At 38.1% G+C, this 20,037-nt stretch overlaps 1 protein-coding gene across 11 annotated transcripts in view; it reads right to left on the minus strand.

The window, feature by feature from the left end:
* ROBO2 (roundabout guidance receptor 2) overlaps positions 1-20,037 on the minus strand; it is a 1,061,828-nt gene that overhangs the window by 892,191 nt on the left and 149,600 nt on the right. For 3 of the 11 annotated variants that reach the window (XM_048289042.1, XM_048289061.1, XM_048289006.1), the window contains exon 1: positions 285-955. The exons of 1 other annotated variant lie outside the window; for it this stretch is intronic. In XM_048289042.1, coding sequence (XP_048144999.1) covers positions 285-408 — 124 coding nt within the window. In that variant the 5' untranslated portion in view covers positions 409-955. Of the gene's footprint in view, positions 1-284; positions 956-20,037 lie in introns of those variants that run through there. 7 more of the 11 variants (XM_048289068.1, XM_048289092.1, XM_048289052.1 and 4 more) reach the window with 4 other exon arrangements.

Here is a 20,037-nt window from a genome sequence, read left to right on the forward strand (position 1 = left end):
TACATTTATCTACATCAAGGCCTTAAATATTATTCTGCTAATAGTACAATGTAAAGCAAAATTCCCACAAGGAATGCATACCTTACACAGCATCAGCCAAGCAAACTAGCAAGAAAACAAATTAAACTCCATGCTCTCTTTTTAGCATCCCACTGCAAGCCCACACAGCAACCTGAAATCTGAGTCACTCAAAATAGCACAGGTATTCTCCTTAGATTACTTTTGATACAGCTTCTTAGAATCTTACCCAAACATCCATTACAAAACTTTTCCTTTCCACTTACCCCCCTTCCAGTGTTTGCCTTTGGTCCTGCTAAGCTTGCTCAGGGTTGGTCCAGAGAAGAGCAACATCAAAATGAAAAGAAGTTCAAGCATACTGATTTTCCCCCGTTTCAATGATAACAACATTTCCACAAGTTACTTAAAAAAAAAAATATATATATAAAAAAAAAAATTAAAAATCTCACATCTTCTCCCCCACTTTGTGTTTACTTAGGGAAGAGTGATTAATCATTGAAAAATTAGAGCAAGGAGTAGCTTTGCTCTTCTCAGACGGTGAAGTAATATTTCAATGATGTAGCCCTGAGGAAAGCCACATTTCTCACTGATCCGATTTCTCCCACACAACATGCAGCCAGCACCGCTGCTACTACAGCAGCTATAAAATAATTTCTGCTCCTCACTTTGGTTTCTGTGGGAATATATTCCTCAGCTTGCAGCGTGAGCTTGATTGAAAATGATAAATACAGTAATGCTTGTGTCCAGCAGAAAAGAGAAAAGATGTCAGGATTGTGAAAAAAGATGAGAAGCAGTTGTACTGACAGCTTTAAGCCTGACTGTCTGATCCTAATAGCTGTGCAACCAACCAAATTGCTCTTTTAAGAGTAATAAGGCTTCAGTGAAAGCTGGTGTCACTGCCACTTGGGTAGGTAGTGCAGGGCTTGAAAATCACCAAGGAACCTGCTGCAGATAACGACTGCCACGGTCCCAGCTCCGAACGCAGAGGGCTGAGCAGAATACAGTATGCACAGGGAGCATTTAATCTCTATTGTGTGCAGGAGATTTCCTGCTTTGCACTGTGCCACTGCTCAGGACTTCTCACTGCATTTTCTTAAGGCTTTACTTCATATTTTAAACTAAAATGCAAGCTTCAACACACTAATTACTTGCAGCATTTCTGAATTACTGCGTGGGAAGAACCCTGCATGCCTTTTTTTTTTTTTTTTTTAAGTAGTAAAGAGGAAGAACAAATCTTTAGCAGTAGCAGCAATCTTTTTGCTGCACAGAGCAGCTATGCATTTTATATTTTCACACTGCCTATCCTTAGGATCTCCAAAATCCAGGGGGCAGGAGTACAGGGTGGAGAGGGAAGGAAAGAGAAAAGGGACATTCAGAAGTGTACATATTTTCAAAATAATAGACTGCAGTCAATTTTTCCTTTAATAGGTGGTACTGCCGCAGAAATAATAGAGCTACTACCTATATCTCCAAATGTTTGCATTTAAGAATGCTGAAGCTGGATCAGCAAACATAAGACTTTCTGTGAAAAATTTTGGATTTTCATGGAGGGTACTCTGAGAAAGATTCCTGACATTCAGACTGCTGAAACAGTCTTGAGATGCCCAGTGCTTGCTTAAGTGTGCCCAAAAGATTGAATTCATCTATAGTCTGGCACTTTGTTGTTTCCATATAAGCATGCAGTACTCAAATCAATGAGTCACAAACCTTGTGCTGTAGATTTATATAAATAAAAAAAAATCAATATCTTTAGAATGACAAAGCAACCATGGTCACAAATTCCCTGAAGTTATCACATTTTCAACCACAGACATGATGCCCTTTTCAGTGCAACATTAAAAAGATGGTATTAATAAATCTGAAGCCTTACTTATTCATCTGAATAAAGAATGATATTTTGACTGGTGGAGACGATCATGAACATCTGATATATGTTCAGAGATTTTTTTTTTAAACAAACAGCATGTAATGTCACAAACAAGAAAATATTAGGATTCCACCACCACCACATCAACAATGAAAGATCTTTTATTTTTAAGTTCTACAATATAATTATGGGCTTGTTAGAGGATGTAACATTTGCATTTAGACAGAAAACAAACACATGCTGATGTACAGTTTTTCATCCCTCTGTGCATTAATTTTTAAAAGTTATAAGACAGCTTACCAGATGCTGAGTCTGATACATCAAGGATGATGTTTATGGCTCTTAGTTGCCAAAAATTAGGTCAGTATCTATCACGTAGAGTCACTAAGCTGTGGCTTCTGTTAAATTTCTCCATCAAGCCATTCTTAATCACCAGTCTCTTTGCTAATAATTAAAACGCCATTTCTCCTATTTCTCTCCCAACTGTTACTGAAATGAAGCAGGCAGACACTTGTGTTTGTTTTACTTGCTAGCACCATGTGACATGTTGAAGAACTAAAAAAAACTTAGGAGTTCACAGAGGTTTCACAATTTTTACATCTGGATAATAAGATAACCTTAAACTAAACAACCACCAGCCTCACCCTCCTCAGGTACCACTAAGTAAATTCACTTTTGTCATCAGAAAGCAAACACCTTCAATACCCAAAACATGTGACAATATCAGTCACACTTTAGAACTTTTGACAGATCATTGTCTTGGCACTCGCTGCAGCCTTATGTCACTTTTACCTTCCACATCCTTTCTTCAGTCTCTGTCTAGCCTTCAAATCTTATAACCCCCTGAAAGTTTATCACACTATGCTGTTTCTACCCCTACCCATGAGTAAGTCAACTGCAATGGGGAAAACTGTTTCCAATGGTGGCAGGCATCCTTAAAAATACCTCCTTGGTCCCTATACTGCAGAAGAATTCAATCCAGCCTGGATACCTTGTATTCTCAGCATTAATGAAAGTAGTGGTTTTTACAAGGTATGATGAGTTTCTGTCAGCTTTCTGCCAGCTCCCGCATGAGCCTCCAGTAGCTCAGCAGGATCAAGTACTGCCTGAGTAGCAGCTCAGGTGATATGGCAGGAGAAGGGAAGAACAACCAAGGAACATAAGGAAAACCACCAAGGTTGCTGGTCATGGGCATGTTTGGTTCAGTCTAATGCCTGAAGCACCCAGATTTTCACTCTGGTGATGGTTTTCTGGGTTATTTTACAAAAGATAAGTTATTGAATCCACTTAGGATTTTACTAGGAGTGAGCAGGCAGACCTTCAAGGAAACATAGAAAAAGTGTTGTCCCTTCTTATGAAATTTAGTGGGTTTTTTAATGTCCTCATTTCTAGGTTCATAAGAATTTCATTTTTCCAGAGTTGAAATGCCCCCAGAGGAAAGATATAGCTTTAAGAAAGATTATACAAACATCATCGGATGAAACATCAGAAAGACAAATAAAAGAAACCCAACATTTATTTTTCTTTCAAGTATCATTATTTTTAAGTCAACATCATGTTTTAGATATGTAAAAGGAATGTTTTGTAATTCCATTTCATGCTTTGAATGTGCAGTAGTGGAAACAGAAAGAAAAGTAACCAGTCTGAAGTCCACCTTTATGTCTGTTACTATTAAAACTCCTCCGAGAGCTACAAGAAACAAAACAATCCCATGACAGCTAAATGTCCTTGATGACTGTCTAGTTCCTTTTTTGAATCATTTATGCTTTGCCCTACACCCATAGGTCCTAGCAATGAGTTCCACATATTTAATTACTTCCTCTTGTTTTTTTGTAATGTATATTTGATCATTTTATTGAGATAATTTAGGGGTTTCCTCACTAAAAAAAGAAAATCCTCTTCACTTTTCCTCATATTATGGTTTTCCAACATACCCTTCAAACAACTTACTCCAGCAAAAAAAGTAATTTCTCAGACCAAAGATTCCCATACTCACAATTGTCCTTGCTGCCTTCACCTTAAGTATATCCAGTTCTAATTTAGTGTTTATGAGATGAAGTCAAGAGAAAAGCCTTCAGCATTCAAAATGAATTACCAGTTGTATATTCTCTTCCTCATTCTGCTCATGAAGCCAAAGGGCAGCAGCTACGATTAAGCTGAAGCTATGTTTATAAATGCCTACAACATTAATAAATACAGAGATTCTTTTTAATTAACAGAATTGTGGGATGTTTACTCAGAGTCAGTATACACCAGCAACCTAAATAACAAACCCCCCGGGGTGTGACTCAGGAAAAAATATGTCAAAGTTGGTTTAATCTGTAGTAGTTGGTATATCAACCAGCTACCTGGTCACCCTTCCCTTCTGTAGTTTCCTTCTTTTTACTAATCCCTGTCTGGCACAAAAGGCTACTGGTGTAAGCACTTGGTTAAAACCCCCATGCTTGAATAAATAGCAACAATAATTTCACAGAAGCTTGAATATCAGAGCCCTGAGCAACATGGTCTTGTAAGCGTTATATTTTGGAGAGCTGTGCTGCTTTCAGACTGTAGGAGGCAAAGGCAGAAGCCTCGACTGCTTGCTTGCTGACATGTTCTTGGCCCCTTTTATTTGCCATCCAGATTCCATTTCACTACAGGGAAGATTATGGACTTCCTCAAGATCCTTCAGTAACTGCAAGAAATAACACCTCAATCAAACCCAACGTTCAGTAGCACAGGCATTTTTCATTGTATATCCTGACACTTATAATTATAGAATTGTCTTAACACTTGGAGAAGCTCGGAAAGATTTGCAGCCTTCATTCTTCCAATTTCAGAACACCGGACTATCAAAATTAAAAATTTAAGAGCTTTCAGAAATAGATAGAAATAACTGTTTAGACAGTCACGACTAAGATGAGAAGGAATGGAGATAGAAGCTGAAATGTCCATCCCCTCCCCCCTAAGAAGTTACCAATATTTTATTTTTCCCTACCTCTCTCCTTCTCCATCATCCCAAAGTTCCAAACAGCCAGCATCGGGCAGCATGAAAATGCCCATGACTAAATGAACTTTGCAAAAGGAATATAATCAACACCAAACACTACAAGATGGAAATATCACATCCTTCACTGAAGGCATGAAGAATATTTTTCTGCTGTCTCCCTCACCATTTACAGAGGCCCAAATTGCTATGAGCCATAATTAATTCAGTTCTTTTTAGGCATGAAAATTGTTTTGATTTTAAATACTTTCAGCTTAGGGCATTCTAAATATCTGTGGAAACCTCCTGGGGATTTCTGTTAGCCATGGACACCAATGGAAGCAACATTTTAGATACTTGTAACATAATAAAATGCCAAATAAATACAGAGCCTTCTTAAATCAAAAACGTATTTGAAATTCCTTCCAATTCATGTGATTTCCAGGGGTTAAGAAACCAGTGCTTGCCCAGAGCAGAGCCTGCACTTTCATTGCAGGTATTGTGAAAAATCATTTCTATTCCCCGTTCAAAAATATAACCAAGTGAGATGAAGTTCTGACAGTCACCGCATGCCAGTCCCCAGATACTATGTTCATTTTAGTTTTTGCTGGTAATAAAGACCCAAAAAAGAGTGTCTCTCTTCATAACTAACCAGTAGCTTTGCCTCTTGCATAAGACAACATGAAAGCTTGATGTACAGCAATACACTATAGTAACAGCTTTAGTGCAGTAAAAGAAAGGCATCAATAAAACAAGGACAATAAGTCCAAGATTCACATTTCTATACTGAGGGTTATTTCTTGTTTATGTGTAGAGGTCCAAGGCCTTTCTGATACTCTGCAAATTATATCATGTAGAACAAAGAAGTACATGAAATGTTTTTCATAATATTCTGCACTCATCAATCTGTATTTTTAGGAGGTTTACATTTAAGTATAATAGGAATCATAATAATTCACTTTGAATTTACCACTTATTTCAGTCTTAATTATGCAGAGTTTCAGTTCAAAAAGTATAAATTTTCTTAATGGAGCTTGTAGGCAACCAAAAACTGCTTATATATTTGATAAATAATGGGAAAAAAACCACCTTTTAGCTTTATCAATATTTTTAATAAAATTATTAACTTGGACCATCTTATCCACTATATTAAACACAAAGATTCTAAGATCTTTCAGCACTGACAAGATGCTATACTGTTACTTTGAAATGTAATTGCTAAACATGATCTATCAAAAAATGCTGCCTATGTTTAACAAACTTTACATACAATTAAACGTCAATATACTAAAATATATATAGAATTATATGTAACAATTCACAATAAATATTACTTATTGAAAAATAACACAAATTGTTAAACAACATACATGTGCTGTTACCCAAGGAGCTGCTCTGGTAAGAAAAATACTATATGAAGTCATAAATCACAACAGGGGGTAAAACCACGAATGAGACTCTTTACTGTGTTTTGTGTTACAGACTGAAAATATATTTCTGGTTTTGACAAAGGGGAAATGGAAAAACCAAATAGTTCTGGTCTTATTAAAAAACCCTTATATATGTTATCTTTTCATATTCTATTTTGCTCTATTTCCTGCCATGAAATAGAGCATTTATCCAAAACACAACTGTGAAAATTTCAGGAACAAAAAATTGGCACATGACACCTGTCCAACAGGAGCGGGGGGAAAGAGATTAATTGAAAGCAGAGCAACCTGAAGCTAGAAAAGATGCCAGGATTTATTTTCACAAGCTGTAAGTAGAGCAATAGGTATACCTTCAAAATACTTAATAAAATACTTCCAACTATCATACCAATTCTTTAAAAAAATTTTTGGCAGGGCTATTTCTGATGGCCATGATGAAGAAAGAGCAAAGCTTAAAAGCTGAAAGTACCAGTTCACACATATGGGAATCATAACCCACTTTCCAGGACACTTAAAGGCTCTGATTTGTCAATAAACAAATTAAGGCTCTCATTCACTGTAAAATACATGTCCAGCTCACATTTCACTCATAAAACAGATTTTTAAATCTGAGAGCTTCAAATATTTTGTGTGTTTTCCAGTTTATTGACTTCTTTAGGAGTATTTTAGACGTATTCACTTTAAATTTCATTATGCACAGCTTTGAAGCCACAAAGTACTGATCTGGTCCTCTCCTCCAGCTTCCAATGAATTTTTGAAGCACTTTGGAACTGCAATACCCAGTAGCCCCATTAGGAAGAATCGACTAACACCAGTCAATCAAATGTCTCCCAATGTAATCAACAGAAATTAAACATGGAAAAGACAAGCTGAGTCATAGAATATCTCCACATAATAAAGACATAGGAAGGAGACAAGGTCTGTTGGAAAATGGTATTACATGGGATCTGAAATTTCAGATCAGAAAGAAAGGAGGACCAAGATACAACACAGATCATTCAGGAAATACTGCCAGTGACAAGAGATACATCTGCTTTCTCTGAACTTATATTGATCCAGTTGGTTTTACGCTCAGGATGCCTCCAGTGCTGCTGAAGGTGTCACATTTCAGGTGACTCGAAACAATGAAACTCTGACTAATTGCAGTTATTAAAGATATTAGCTTGCTTTTCCTTTTTGGTGGATTGAATTTTCCTTGAGGACACATTCAAGACAAAAGGTATAGCAGGGACTCCACAGCTCTACCTACAACTTCTGCAGTGCTCAAGTGAAGAAGCTCTTTAGTCAGCTGGGATTCCATGTAAAAAATCAAAACCACCAAGCGTTACCAGACAAAAGTGTAGTGTGTCAGTGTGAAAGCCATGCCAAAATGCCACACTGCTCATAAACCTGCAGCTTTAAATACCAGAATTATTTTTCTGTAGAGCCCCAGACTTGCAATCTGTTTGCAAAAGAAGGAAAAAGGTTTGGAAGTTTCTGTTGGGTTATTTGCTCACCACATTCAAGTCAAGAATTAATGTCTACAATGCAAAAAACAGCAACTGTGACGCACCTGCTTCCATAGTAGAATCCTAGAATATCCTGATTTGGAAGGGACCCGCAAGGATCATCCCAGTCTGACTCCTGGTCCTGCATAGGACAATCCCAAGAATCACAGTGCAAATGTCTGGCACTTTTAAGAAGTTTAAAAAAAAAAGGGTATTTTTTTCTAGTGGTTATTAAAACACAGCTAATATTTGCTAAATTTTCTGGATATAAAGGAAAACTTGAGAGTTTCTCTAACTCTAAGGATCTGTGTTTTTGAGAGACAGCAAGTATTGTATAATCAGCATTTGTCTGAAATACTGAGATAAGCACTAAACAGACTCCTGCTAAGCAGGTATCTGCTGCTGCATTTAAAATAATTGCACAATTGCAATTTATGTATTCAAACTATTTTTGTTTGCAACGGTGCAAAACCAATTGCTGATTAAGACCGTGTTCAAGTTCTACATTCATTCTTTCTTTTTCCATTTTTATTGCAGATATTGAGAAATATATATGTATCTATTCTGTAAAATAAGACCAAACCCCCTATTTTACAGTGTTCTGGTGCTATAAAAAATTTGCACTTCAGTAATCATAGGCTGTATCTGCCCAGCTGTGTTACAGTAGGAGCCAAACCCAAACTGCCTGACAATCCAGGGTACCTGCTTATGTTGGGTCCAGTCTTGGTTTTTTTGGGAGACAGCCTGTCAGGCAGGGAGATCGTGCACCAGGCAGCAGGACAGGGTCAAATGCTTGCAGATGAAATGTAAGACATAGGTACTGCAAGACACCTCACCTGCCCCAACCACCACTGACAATCCTGAATTCAGTCATTCATACAATGATCTTATTTTTTTTTACTTCTATTAGCACCGTAGAGCCCACACCAGAGAAACAAACTGGACTGCTTTGGAATGTAGCTCAGGCACTGCTTGATAATTACATTCCAATGCCAGGGCCGACCCTGCTGGCCTGTAACCAAGGCCAGAGGGTGCATACAGTGGCATTGGGTATAAATGAGGGCATCATCTGGCCTACAGAAATCTTTATTAGCAGTGCTGATTCACAAGGCAAAAAAACTTAGCAAGGCTGTAATCCTAGCCTCAGTCTGTTCAGTCTGATGTTAGCAAATACAACTTATTATTCATAAATAGAGAAAAACTTATATGTAAGTCCTTCTGAGATAAGCTTATCCCCAACCCCACCCTGCCACTCCATTGTCAGAGTATTCCATATTGGTCTGAGGCCACACTCCAAGCATGGTTTTGTAATAAAAGCATAATCTCTTCCTATGATGGCTTTTGTCATTACAATTAACTGCCTTCCACTCTCATTCAGCACATAAGAATGAATTTCCCTTCAAACAATTAGCATTACTAAACAACTACATAAACCTTTGACTGAAAGTGGCTTTCAGACAAGTTGTACAAAACCATTGCCTGGTTAAACAAAAAAAATAATAAATCAAACAAAGAGGCAAAAAACTTTTGTTGCTATTAGAGGGTCGAATATGTGGAGCAAAATTAGAGTTGGGTTATTCCTCTCTACCTGGATGTCCTCTGCTGCAGGCTCAGTAGAGGTGGCATTATAAGCCTGACTGAATAAAACAATCTATAATAAGGTTTTTGCCTACAGCATCGTAGGGATGTGTTATAGCAGCACAGTAGGAAGAAATGTGATCTTTCATTGGTTTCACTTCGGTGACCAGGGGCCAGATGACAACAGATAATCAGCAAGGGCTGTAATTTATCATGGCACTGTAAGCCAGAGCAGCTTCCAAAGACAAGCCAGCACAGCAGCAGACCACCACCCAAGGAGGCAGAACAAGTTCTCCTCCAAGGCCCAGGTGCTCAAACAAGTGTGCTTGCATTTAAACACACAGACAACAGTGTGTATCAAATCTCTGCTCTCCACATCTTGCTCAGGGTTGAGTGAAGCAACTGGGAATTTGCATACATATACATATTTCATTAAGGCACCTAAATTGTATAAATAAGGCAGCACACTTCAGCAGCTTTTCCTGGTACACCGATTTTAATAAGGTCATTGCCTGTATGTAACAGCTAATAATTCTGCTCTTTCCCTCAGCATGGAAAATTCTGCCCAATGCAGAGCCAGCTCCTCTGGCTTCAAACAGCTCACTACAGATACACCTAACAGGAAAAAACTGCCTTCAGGTGAGGGAGGCAGGGTCTTAACAGGAACAGCACAAATGGCTAAAAGCAGCATTCCTTGTACCCGAGAAATACATTTTCGCTGCAAGCCTACTGCTGAGTACCAGAGGCCTTGCCAAGGCTCCACCCAAAGCCTGTGCATGCCAGCCCTGCCAGCCACCAGCCAAAGCCCGGGCAAGCACAGGGCACTGACAGGAGCAGACCTCTCGCCTCACGCGCATCGAGGGGAATGGGAGCAATTTTATGCCGCGAGCTGAATCCTGACATCTGTACGAGCTCTCCTTTGTGCAGTGGGATGCAAAGGATTCTGTAACTCAGCACTGGACACTGCAATACCATCCCAACACACTTTTCCCGTTTAAACTGTATTGTGAATAGTGGTAAAAAGTCACAGATGCTGAGCTGCGATTCTTCCAGAGTTTCTGGTCAGTCAAAATCATCAGGTACTACCTGCACGAGCATTTAATGGGAACAGTCATACAGGCAATTGGTCTGATCTCAGATTTAGGCAGAGGCAAGCCCTGCTCTTCCTCTGAGAGGCTGGACAATTTTCACCTATTTATTCTATTTTGTCACACTCTCCTTCACCCTTTTAGTAAGAGCCCCAAATCATTGTCCTGGCTGACCACCTTGAAAACCACATGAAATCTGTGAAAGCAAGTGGCATACACTCACTAACTTCCACAGAATTTAGATCAATCTTGCAACCTTCAGCTTAAAACTCACAATGTCATTTTCACTGCTAATTGTACAATTCAAAGCCCATCCTTCTAAGCTCATATTGAAAAGAAAAGGTTTTTTTCTTGTCCAAGTAGAGTTAGCTTTATCAGATTCAGCCCCCATAAAACTTCCCTTTATCCCTGAAATCAATCGTCACATGCTTACTCCCAGCTTTGCCCACATCTGCCTTTAGCAATTTAAGTCTCATTCCCTCTGTGAAACAGGCAATAAATCACATCCACTGTATTGAGTGAAAAATAAATCATAAACTTTGAAGAAACAGAAGTTTGTAGAAGACTTTGAAGACATATTGCCTGTGATTTGTAAACCAAGGGGAAATCAAATGTTGGGAAGGAGCTGGGGTCTTTGGATGCCATCAAAGGGCTCCTTAAATAGGTTTCTCTAAGGCTCTTGTTCTTAAATGCATGTACAGATGTGTCCTGAGGAAGCAAAGTCTGTCCTTACCCATCTTCAGCTTTTAAACACAGCCTCAACTTTTTTTTGACTTTTCTGCTTCTCCTCCACAAATGAAAATTAAAGTGATTTTTGACTACACAAACCATGCAAATAGTTTTCAAGTGATTTTAGCTGTGAGTTCTTTGACTTTTAAAGCTCTAAGGAAACTCTAATATATCTATAAAGCAGTAATTTCTTTTAAACTTAAACTGGGCCATGCACCCCATCCCTGCGTCAAAAGCCTGAAGCTGAGACTCCATTTTCTTGCTCCTTTGGAACACTAGACCATCAGAAACCCATATCTAAATATACACAGAAGAATTATTTTTCCATTGTTCTGACATTTTTTTTTAAGAACATTCATAAATAAAAAAGGTAGTCATACTACTAGCTTTTCATACCATTGCTATGTTTCTACAGTACATTTTTAAAGTTTGAGAAGGGACATCATATCCTTAAGCTTCATGAAGTGCACAGACTGTTGCCATAGATTTCTTCTAATTATGTTATCTTCTCGTCTATCCCTCCTACAGCTTAAGATAGTTCAACATAAAAATAAATAATTCTGAAATTAATCTGTTTCTACAAAATATAAAAAGACATATTTCAAAGGATTACATATTTTACCAAAATTGGTAATTCAATAAGATAGTTTGAAGTCGGGAATTAAACAGCAGAACATTCTCCAAAGAACAGCTTCTTTCTAATCCTCACCTCCGTATTTCACAAAGAAATATAAACATTAGAAGAAAACACATTGTCTGTGTCTAAAAACTATTTTTACAATAAGTAGTTTTGAGTTTAAGCATAGTCTTCCAAAATAAATTTGAAATTGTTATTCTGATTTAGCCACCTTCTTAGATTGCATCTGTAAGGCTAAAGATAGAAGTGACAATTATTCTAAGATTATTAAAAAATTAAAAATCCAGTGGAGTACTAGGTTTAAAAATTCTATTTGCATTTTATCTGTCACTGAATTTGCCCTAATTGTCCACTATTGTGATAATGTCTGAGTTGAATACTGTATGTCTATATGTATGCTAGCACCCAGCAATTAGCTCAGCAATAATTATATACTATTTCTGACCTCTTTGTGCAGCTGGCAGAGGGTGGGGTTTTTTAAATACATCTTCTGCAACTTTAAGTAATTTTAAAAAGCACAAAAATAGAGTTTAAGAATGATAGGAAACAATTACTAGATTTGCCATAATTCCTTATGTACTTGGAGAATTTGCATATACATTGTGATTACATGCAGTAAGTCTGAATTCTAACAGATACTCCTCAATAGTCTCTGTTCCTTTTATAGCTCATTAACTAATTCTTTGATTTCATAATTGATCCTGTGCAATCCATGAGGGACATTAATTATCTTTTTTAAAGCAACTATTTATTAAATGCATTCCTATAAACTAGACCGAGTACTTAAATGTTTTAAATCTTACAGTGTGTTTCTTCACTAAAATACCTTTCTTCACCATAGTGACATCAAATGACAGACACCCAGTGCCATGTACCTCAAACAGTTGGCACAGGACTAAGACAATACAGGTAACATTTCTCAGTATTGCATTGGTGCAGTTGCCTACTTACTCCTCAAATGAGAGATGCTACATGATTAGAAATATTTATAAACTAAGAAATGTAATTTCCCCCAAAGGTATATTCATGCAAGATTTGTCAAAGTTAATTGCCAAAAAGAATTAAAGATAAGAACCTTATTCTAGCAAAATTGTGAAAATCTCTATATTTGCACTTTTCTATATGCAAGCCATGTGTGGTTCATTAACATTATATGTCAGCTAGGTTGCAGGTCAGTTTAGAAATCCAATTGAAAATCAAGGGAAACTGCTTTCAAATGGCATCTGACTTGGCCTTCAAACCCTAATAATCTAGAGCAAATCAGATCGTTAAATTAGAAGCCTAAATTAATTTTATGATTAATACAGTTCAAAAAATGAACTGCAACAGATAACTGGACTTCATCTGTAGATCACATCTCATCAGTAGATCACAACTCCACAGAATTTCTTGATGCAATGCTTTTAGCATCCTGTTAAACTTCCTAATCGATGCATCCTTGGTGAATCTGAAGTCCAGAATCTAATTGAGGTCTTACACTGAAGACACAAACAGGTTTCTTTGCACCAGTTGTCAGAGCCATTGCTTGGCACAGTTCCTGACATACCCACAGGTGGGACCCATGAAGTACCTACTTGAGCTGTCAGACCACTGTAGATGGTCTCATGCTGCAGAGGAGATTTCAGTCTATGTTCCAGTGCTCCTCATGAAGCATAAAAACCCCTTAAAACTCCTGTTTTCTGTGAGAAAGAACATTTCTCTCTTCAAATATGAGGCAACAGTTGGACAATCCTAGGCAAATCCCTAGGCTTCTTTTTTCTGAAGTAAGCACAAGTAAAATAAGCAGAAACCTTGGAATCAATATCCCCATCAAGCAGAATTTATGGTTACAATATGGCATTCAGCTAATTTGTCAGCATTAGCAATAATTCTTTACAAGAGATTATTATTGCATGTCGGAGTATGGACAGCACTGTAAAATGACATGGCTGAGTATTCAAAATAATGATACCACTTTCCATTGCAGGGGGGGAAGCCCACCAAAAACAAGAACCCCCCTCCCCCCATTATTGCAGAGCAGAATACATACCAGTCTGAGATAATACTGAAAAACTCTTATGCTGTGCCTATAAGACTTCCAGATGCAAACATATATGTAAATAAAACAACACTACCATGTGGCCACTTCAGAAAACAGAAAATTATGTAAGCTGAGTAAAAATGCAAACTGTAAGCAGATGTTTCCTGTAGGCTTGGAGTAAGGTAATGGCAGAAATACTTTAATAAGCACAAAAACCTTGTCAGATTTTGGCTGTTAACTCCTATCACTGTCGGAGCAGATGTCATTTTCCTCCATATGTTAATCTATTTACAGACTTATATAGCTTTTATCATTGAAGTACCTGCACAGCTTTTATTCCCTTAAGGTGTCGTTCTCACAACATGTGCAAGAAGAATGGGCGGTTTACAAACAAGCAGCTGAGGTGCAAACTGAGCTAAAGACTTGGGCAGTTTGTAGCTGAACCCATGATTTAGAGGAGGACTTTTAGAAATCAATCCCCACCATTAGCTACAAAGCATTTTACCCCAAGCCATCCACAGCTTTCATTTAAGGACACAGATTAACAAGTGCATGATAAACGCAAATCAGACTGTCAGCTCTATAATGAACAATTTAAGAGGTAGTTTATATTCACTGTTGGAGGTGACCTGTTTTAGGATATGTGCTTTAGTTCAGCCCAGAGCCTGAGATATAATGATGTTGCCACCTTATCCTACACAGCAGAGTGCCCTAATTTCAGGAATACTTAGAGCAGCTTGCAGTGTTCAAACAATGCAAAACCTTTTAAAACGGTTAATCTAAGTCTTTGGTATCTTCACACTACAGTACGTATTATCAGTATTTTTTAAGTATGCAAATTGCTGCAGCAATCCTAAAGGCTTATAAGGGCCCATGTGCTGATTATTCCAATGAATAGATTTTAAGGCAAGAAGGGACTTTTAGAATCATCCCTCACAGCACTTGTGGTTAATTGTGAGTAGATGCTCTTGTTTGAAATACCAGCCACATGAGAAAGAATCTAACTGGTGCAGGTTCAACCATTTCCAAGAAAATAACATAAAAATACTGATTTTCGTGGTAGTTAATAGATGCTTCCATTTTAGGGTTTGCTTTGGTACAAATTAAAAAAATTTACAAAATAATACAGAAGGAGCCAGGTTTACCATAAAAAATTGATAGGAAAAAATTCTTCCCTGTGAGGGTGATGAGGCCCTGGCACAAGTTGCCCAGAGAAACTGTGGATGCCGCACCCCTGGAAGTGTTCAAGGCCAGGTTGGATGGGGCTCTGTGGAAAGCCATATTTTGGGTACTACGCTTGTATTTCATCCATGATCTTAACTTTGGCAACCAGATGAGCATGTAAACAATTCCTTTTTATTGTCTTAAATTGGATATAGTGGCACTTTACAGTCAGAGGAAAATTATGAGCATGGCAGAGTAATCCCATCACAAGTCACCAGTGACATATATCACAGTGCACCTGTGGGTTTCCCTATGTCTCCCCTCCCTAATAAATCTGTGTTTTCCATCACCTTTTCCAAAACAAAAAGGTAGAAGAGAATATGACTGCTGACGGGCCCCTAGAAAACCAAAGGTGGAAATCACAACACAGTGTTTGGACTCTTTCATCTTCCTAGAGACCTTTAAAGAATAGTCCACAACTAAAATATCACAAGATGTAGTTTGGAACAGACATACATACATACATACATATATATATATATATGTGATATATCAGATAAATGGTTAAAATGGTTATCATGTGTCAACTGTTCTAACCAAATCAAAAAGGTTTTTATTTGCATTTAGAGGAATTTCAGAACATCTCTATATTCTAACAGAACAAATTCTACACCATGCATTTATTATAGAGCCCTGTATATATACATTTAAAGACATACATATAGAAAGACTTTGGGGGGGGGGGGGGATATCAGAGAATTTTTGTGGTACTAAAAATCTTCATATATCAAAGATAAAATTTAATTTTTTTACAAATAGTAGCAAAATTGCACACACAGTGTAATCCTACATATCTTTGCCTAGGCCTTTTACCTTTATTTTATTTTCCTTTCTTTCCTTTTCTAAGAGAAGGAATTAAAATCTTGTAGAGTAAAAGCATTTGAAATATTCTAAAATGCAACATAATGCACTTAGGTATAGTGACACACCGGATATTTGACTTCACTATAGGTCTGAAAATGAATACTTAAGTGAATATTCCTTAAATGCCCACAAGAATGCCAGGCCTTGATGCTAAACCTGTGTATTACAAGGTAAGAGAAGAAAGTGGGTTTGGGATCTCCGAAGGTGCAGGGGGATGCTGTGACACCATGAAGGCAACAGCTGTCCCTCTCCACCGCTTCCTTCCCTTCCAGCCCAGCAGCACTGAGGGCAATGAGCCAGACCAGGCTCAGATGTGCTCCTGCTTGACTCCACCAGGGCTGTGCTCAGGGGCAGCAACAGCAGAGAACAACCAACTGTGACAGCACAGGGGCCGCTGGAGGAGGTGCTGAGGGCAAGGTCTGGCTGCTGATCTAAGCACTCGCTCGTGGCCAAGAATCCCCGGCACAAACAGAAGCAGGGAATTTAAGCAAGTCAAAGCAAAGAGAAGGTTTTCATCAGGTGAGACCTGGACATCCTCAATTCCTCTGGAGTTAGATATCACTAGCTGATATCACCACACCATCTGTCCCAGGAGGTCCTCACTCACCATCAGATCTGAAAAGACCAGTAGCAATAAATGCAGCTAATAATTAACACACCCAAGACCTAATGGCAGTGCATTTATTTAGCACAAATAGCTGGTATTAAACTGAAAATTCATAATAAAGGAAAGCTAAATATCCTACAAGTGTCCCAGATATCTTTCTTCCACAGTTATCAAAAATTTGCTGAGGTACGGCATAATTTATTTTAAACATAGATGAATTTTTTTTTAATATATTTTCTTTTCTATTCCTGTGCATAGTATTACTTTATGGTGCACATTTTCCTATCAATGAGAAGCTGAAGCCCTTAGATTGGCTTGCAATATATTTTAAATGACAGCAGGAACCATTATTATTATTTATACTTGCAACAGTAATCACAGTTTAGTTACCCAGACTGGTGCTGTATTGCACAAATTCTGGAACAAAACCAGAAATAGCAAGACTCCACCCCAAACCCCTGGCAGGTTTCAAAATTTGCATGAGAGGTCTAAATTAGGACCCTGGTAGCCCAAACCTCCTTTTGTAATCAATGCTGAGAGGAGGACCCTGCTGGGGCACTACTCAGATCTCCAGCAGCCTGAACTTCTCAGTGTCTTTGTGATCATGGGGCTGCAGCTCCTGTACTACTTGTTAACTGAACAGCACATTTTTCATCTTCTCTATACTCATACCATTTCCTTCTGCCCTCAAACTCCCACTAATCTCACAGTGATGATTTCTGAAAAAAACTTCTTGCTCCGCTTTGCCTTTCCAATGCAAGATCAACACCAGTCTGTCTTTTCCATCCATAAAAGATTACAGCTATTTTTTTCCATTTCTTCTTCCTGTACCCTGCTAATCATAGAATCATAAAATGGCCTGGGTTGGAAAGGACCTTCAAGATCATCTTGTTCCAACCCCCTGCCATGGACAGGGACACCTTCCTCTAGATCAGGTTGCTCAGAGCCCCACCCAGCTTGTCCTTAAACACTTCCAGGGATGGAGCATCCACAGCTTCTCGGGGAAACCTGTGCCAGGGCCTCACTACCCTGACAGTAAAGAATTTCTTCCTGATATCTAATCTAAACCTACTCTCAGTCTGAAGCCGTTCCCCCTTGTCCTGTCACTCCAGGCCCTTGTAAATAGTCTCTCTCCATCTTTCCTGTTCTCCTTTCAGGTACTGGAAGGCTGAAATTAGGTCACCCTGAAGCTGCCTCTGTTCCAGGCTGAGCAATCCCAATTCTCTCAGCCTTTCCTCACAAAAGAGCTGCTCTATCCCTCTGATCATGTTGGTGGCCTCCTCTGGACTCACTCCAACATCTCCATGTCCTTCCTGTGCTGAGGACTCCAAAGTTGGACATAGCATTTCAGGTGCAGTCTCCCCAAACTGGAGCAGAGGGGCAGAATCTGCTGACATTTCTTACCCACAAAGGGCTCTAGCTGCATTTCTCATTGTTACTGCTTCCCCCAAACTAATTTCTCCCTGGCAGAAAGATGCACCCCTCCAGCAGTGTCCCCTCCATGTCGCCCTCCAGCCCCCTGGATAGCACAGAACACTGCTAAGCCCTACAGAAGCAAAGGCATTGTTCAGAGAACTGAACACACAATGCAAGCATATGGCTCCTCGTGCTAATTAATTATGCTGTGGGTTAAGGGGGACACTGAAATAATAATGCTAAATGAGATTGGAAAGATACTTCCTGTGCATTTAATTAGGGCAGTATCTCTCTGATTTCAGAGAGCACAACGTAACTCCAGAGGACCCTTCCTGCCCTCACAAAGGTCAAATGCCATAATTTAATCTGCCATAGTCAAATAATTAATACAAACAGCAGTGGCGAATTTCTCAACAATGGGCTAGGCACAAATTCAGCTTTATGAATAGCAGCAAAAAAGCCAGTTCACACAGCTGAATCATTCTCTAGCAAAAATATGACTTGTCTACGCTGATTCTACACAGACACACTCTAGTTTTGTTTCCAGGTGGGTTGGATTATCAACTGCTCTCTTTTTAATGTTGAATAGTTTTATTCAGCAGAATAAAAAGATGCAGTTACGCATGAATTAGCCCAACTTTCAGACATACAACTTTAAAATTAAACTACAACAGGTTTTTTTAGATTTCAATTAACAGATTCCAAAAAAAAAAGAGTTCTAACCTTGTCCCTTGACTTGTTATTTATGAACTTTTCCATTTTCTTGCTTACAATTTATGAACAGGCTGCCTTTAATTTCCCACCAGTGTGATTATTTGAGGATAACCACACCCTCCTAGAGTGTCATTAAATGTATGATGAGGTAAGACTTTGTTCCAGAGAGGTTATGTTTGGATTCTTTGAAAAAATAAAAGCAGTTCCCTTTTAAACACTTGTAGCTCTTGTACTGAAAAGTTGTTCCCATTTATTAAATGGTCACTGTCAGCCAGAAAAATCACATTAAGTTCAAGAACAGTCATAATTAGCAATGTCAATCAATAATAAGCACCTTAACACAATAACATGTTGATGTATGAAGAAGCAAAGTTCTTGCTGCCTAAGGTAATGTTTTAGTCTGAAAAGAATAATTGCCAACTGCTTCAAAGTGCTATAGTGAATTAGGCTTGTTTATGGCATAATTAGAGAGTAAAAATGAATATATGCACACGCCAGATTTCAAATTGGCTATTTTCTACCTGCAGTGCTCAGAATTTTCAAATGCATTCTGCAATGCATTGTATCTTGCTATTTTCAGGCACTATATCAAGTTCCATCACATCATATCCTATTACATTAAACGATGTAACAATTCTCCCCTAGGTATCACAATGCCAGAAATATAAAGGAAATAAAAATACACTCAGCGGAAGAGTTAATGAAATAAAACCTTAAAAAAAAAATAGAAATCTTTCAGTTAACCAGTTTTCAAAGTGCAGTTTACATAATCAATTTAGTTTCTTGGTTCTTATTCTTTGATCTCATTCTCCCATTCTTTGCTTAGCACAGGAATGATGCAGAGAGACCCAAGAGAAGGAAAGACACACTGCAAAGAAAAGCCAACAAGAACTGGAGGATTAACTGAAAGACAGTTTTTGAAAATCTAAGAGTTCACCACTAACTACTGTTGTCAAGAGTCCTTTCTAAAAAATAAGATTTATTTGATAAATGAGACTCCTGGGTTACTATAGGGAGAATTCTTGCTAAAATGTGTTCCCTAGTCTTAGAATATCTCTCAAAAGTTTCTTATTTTCCTTTTATAGCAACTTTGAAGCAATTTTTTAGGCAGAAGAGATCCATATCTATCATCTAAAAAATGTCCAAAGAGAGTTAATTATTTAAAGCTACTGCTTTACATTAAGCACAAATGTGATATTTCCATTAGCTTTAATTGTGAGGAGACATTAAAGAACTGCATCTCTCTCCACTAGCAAAACATTTCAAAAACAACTAAAAAAAAAGGAGTCTGACAGATGGAAAAATCTCTTAAAGTGATTATTTAAAAGTAAATGTTAGGTCAATATAATTAAGAGATTCAGCAGCAAGTGCACTCTTAGCAGTTTTTTCAAAA

The sequence above is a fragment of the Corvus hawaiiensis genome, chromosome 2 (assembly GCF_020740725.1).
Source record: "Corvus hawaiiensis isolate bCorHaw1 chromosome 2, bCorHaw1.pri.cur, whole genome shotgun sequence".
Lineage (NCBI taxonomy): Eukaryota > Metazoa > Chordata > Aves > Passeriformes > Corvidae > Corvus > Corvus hawaiiensis.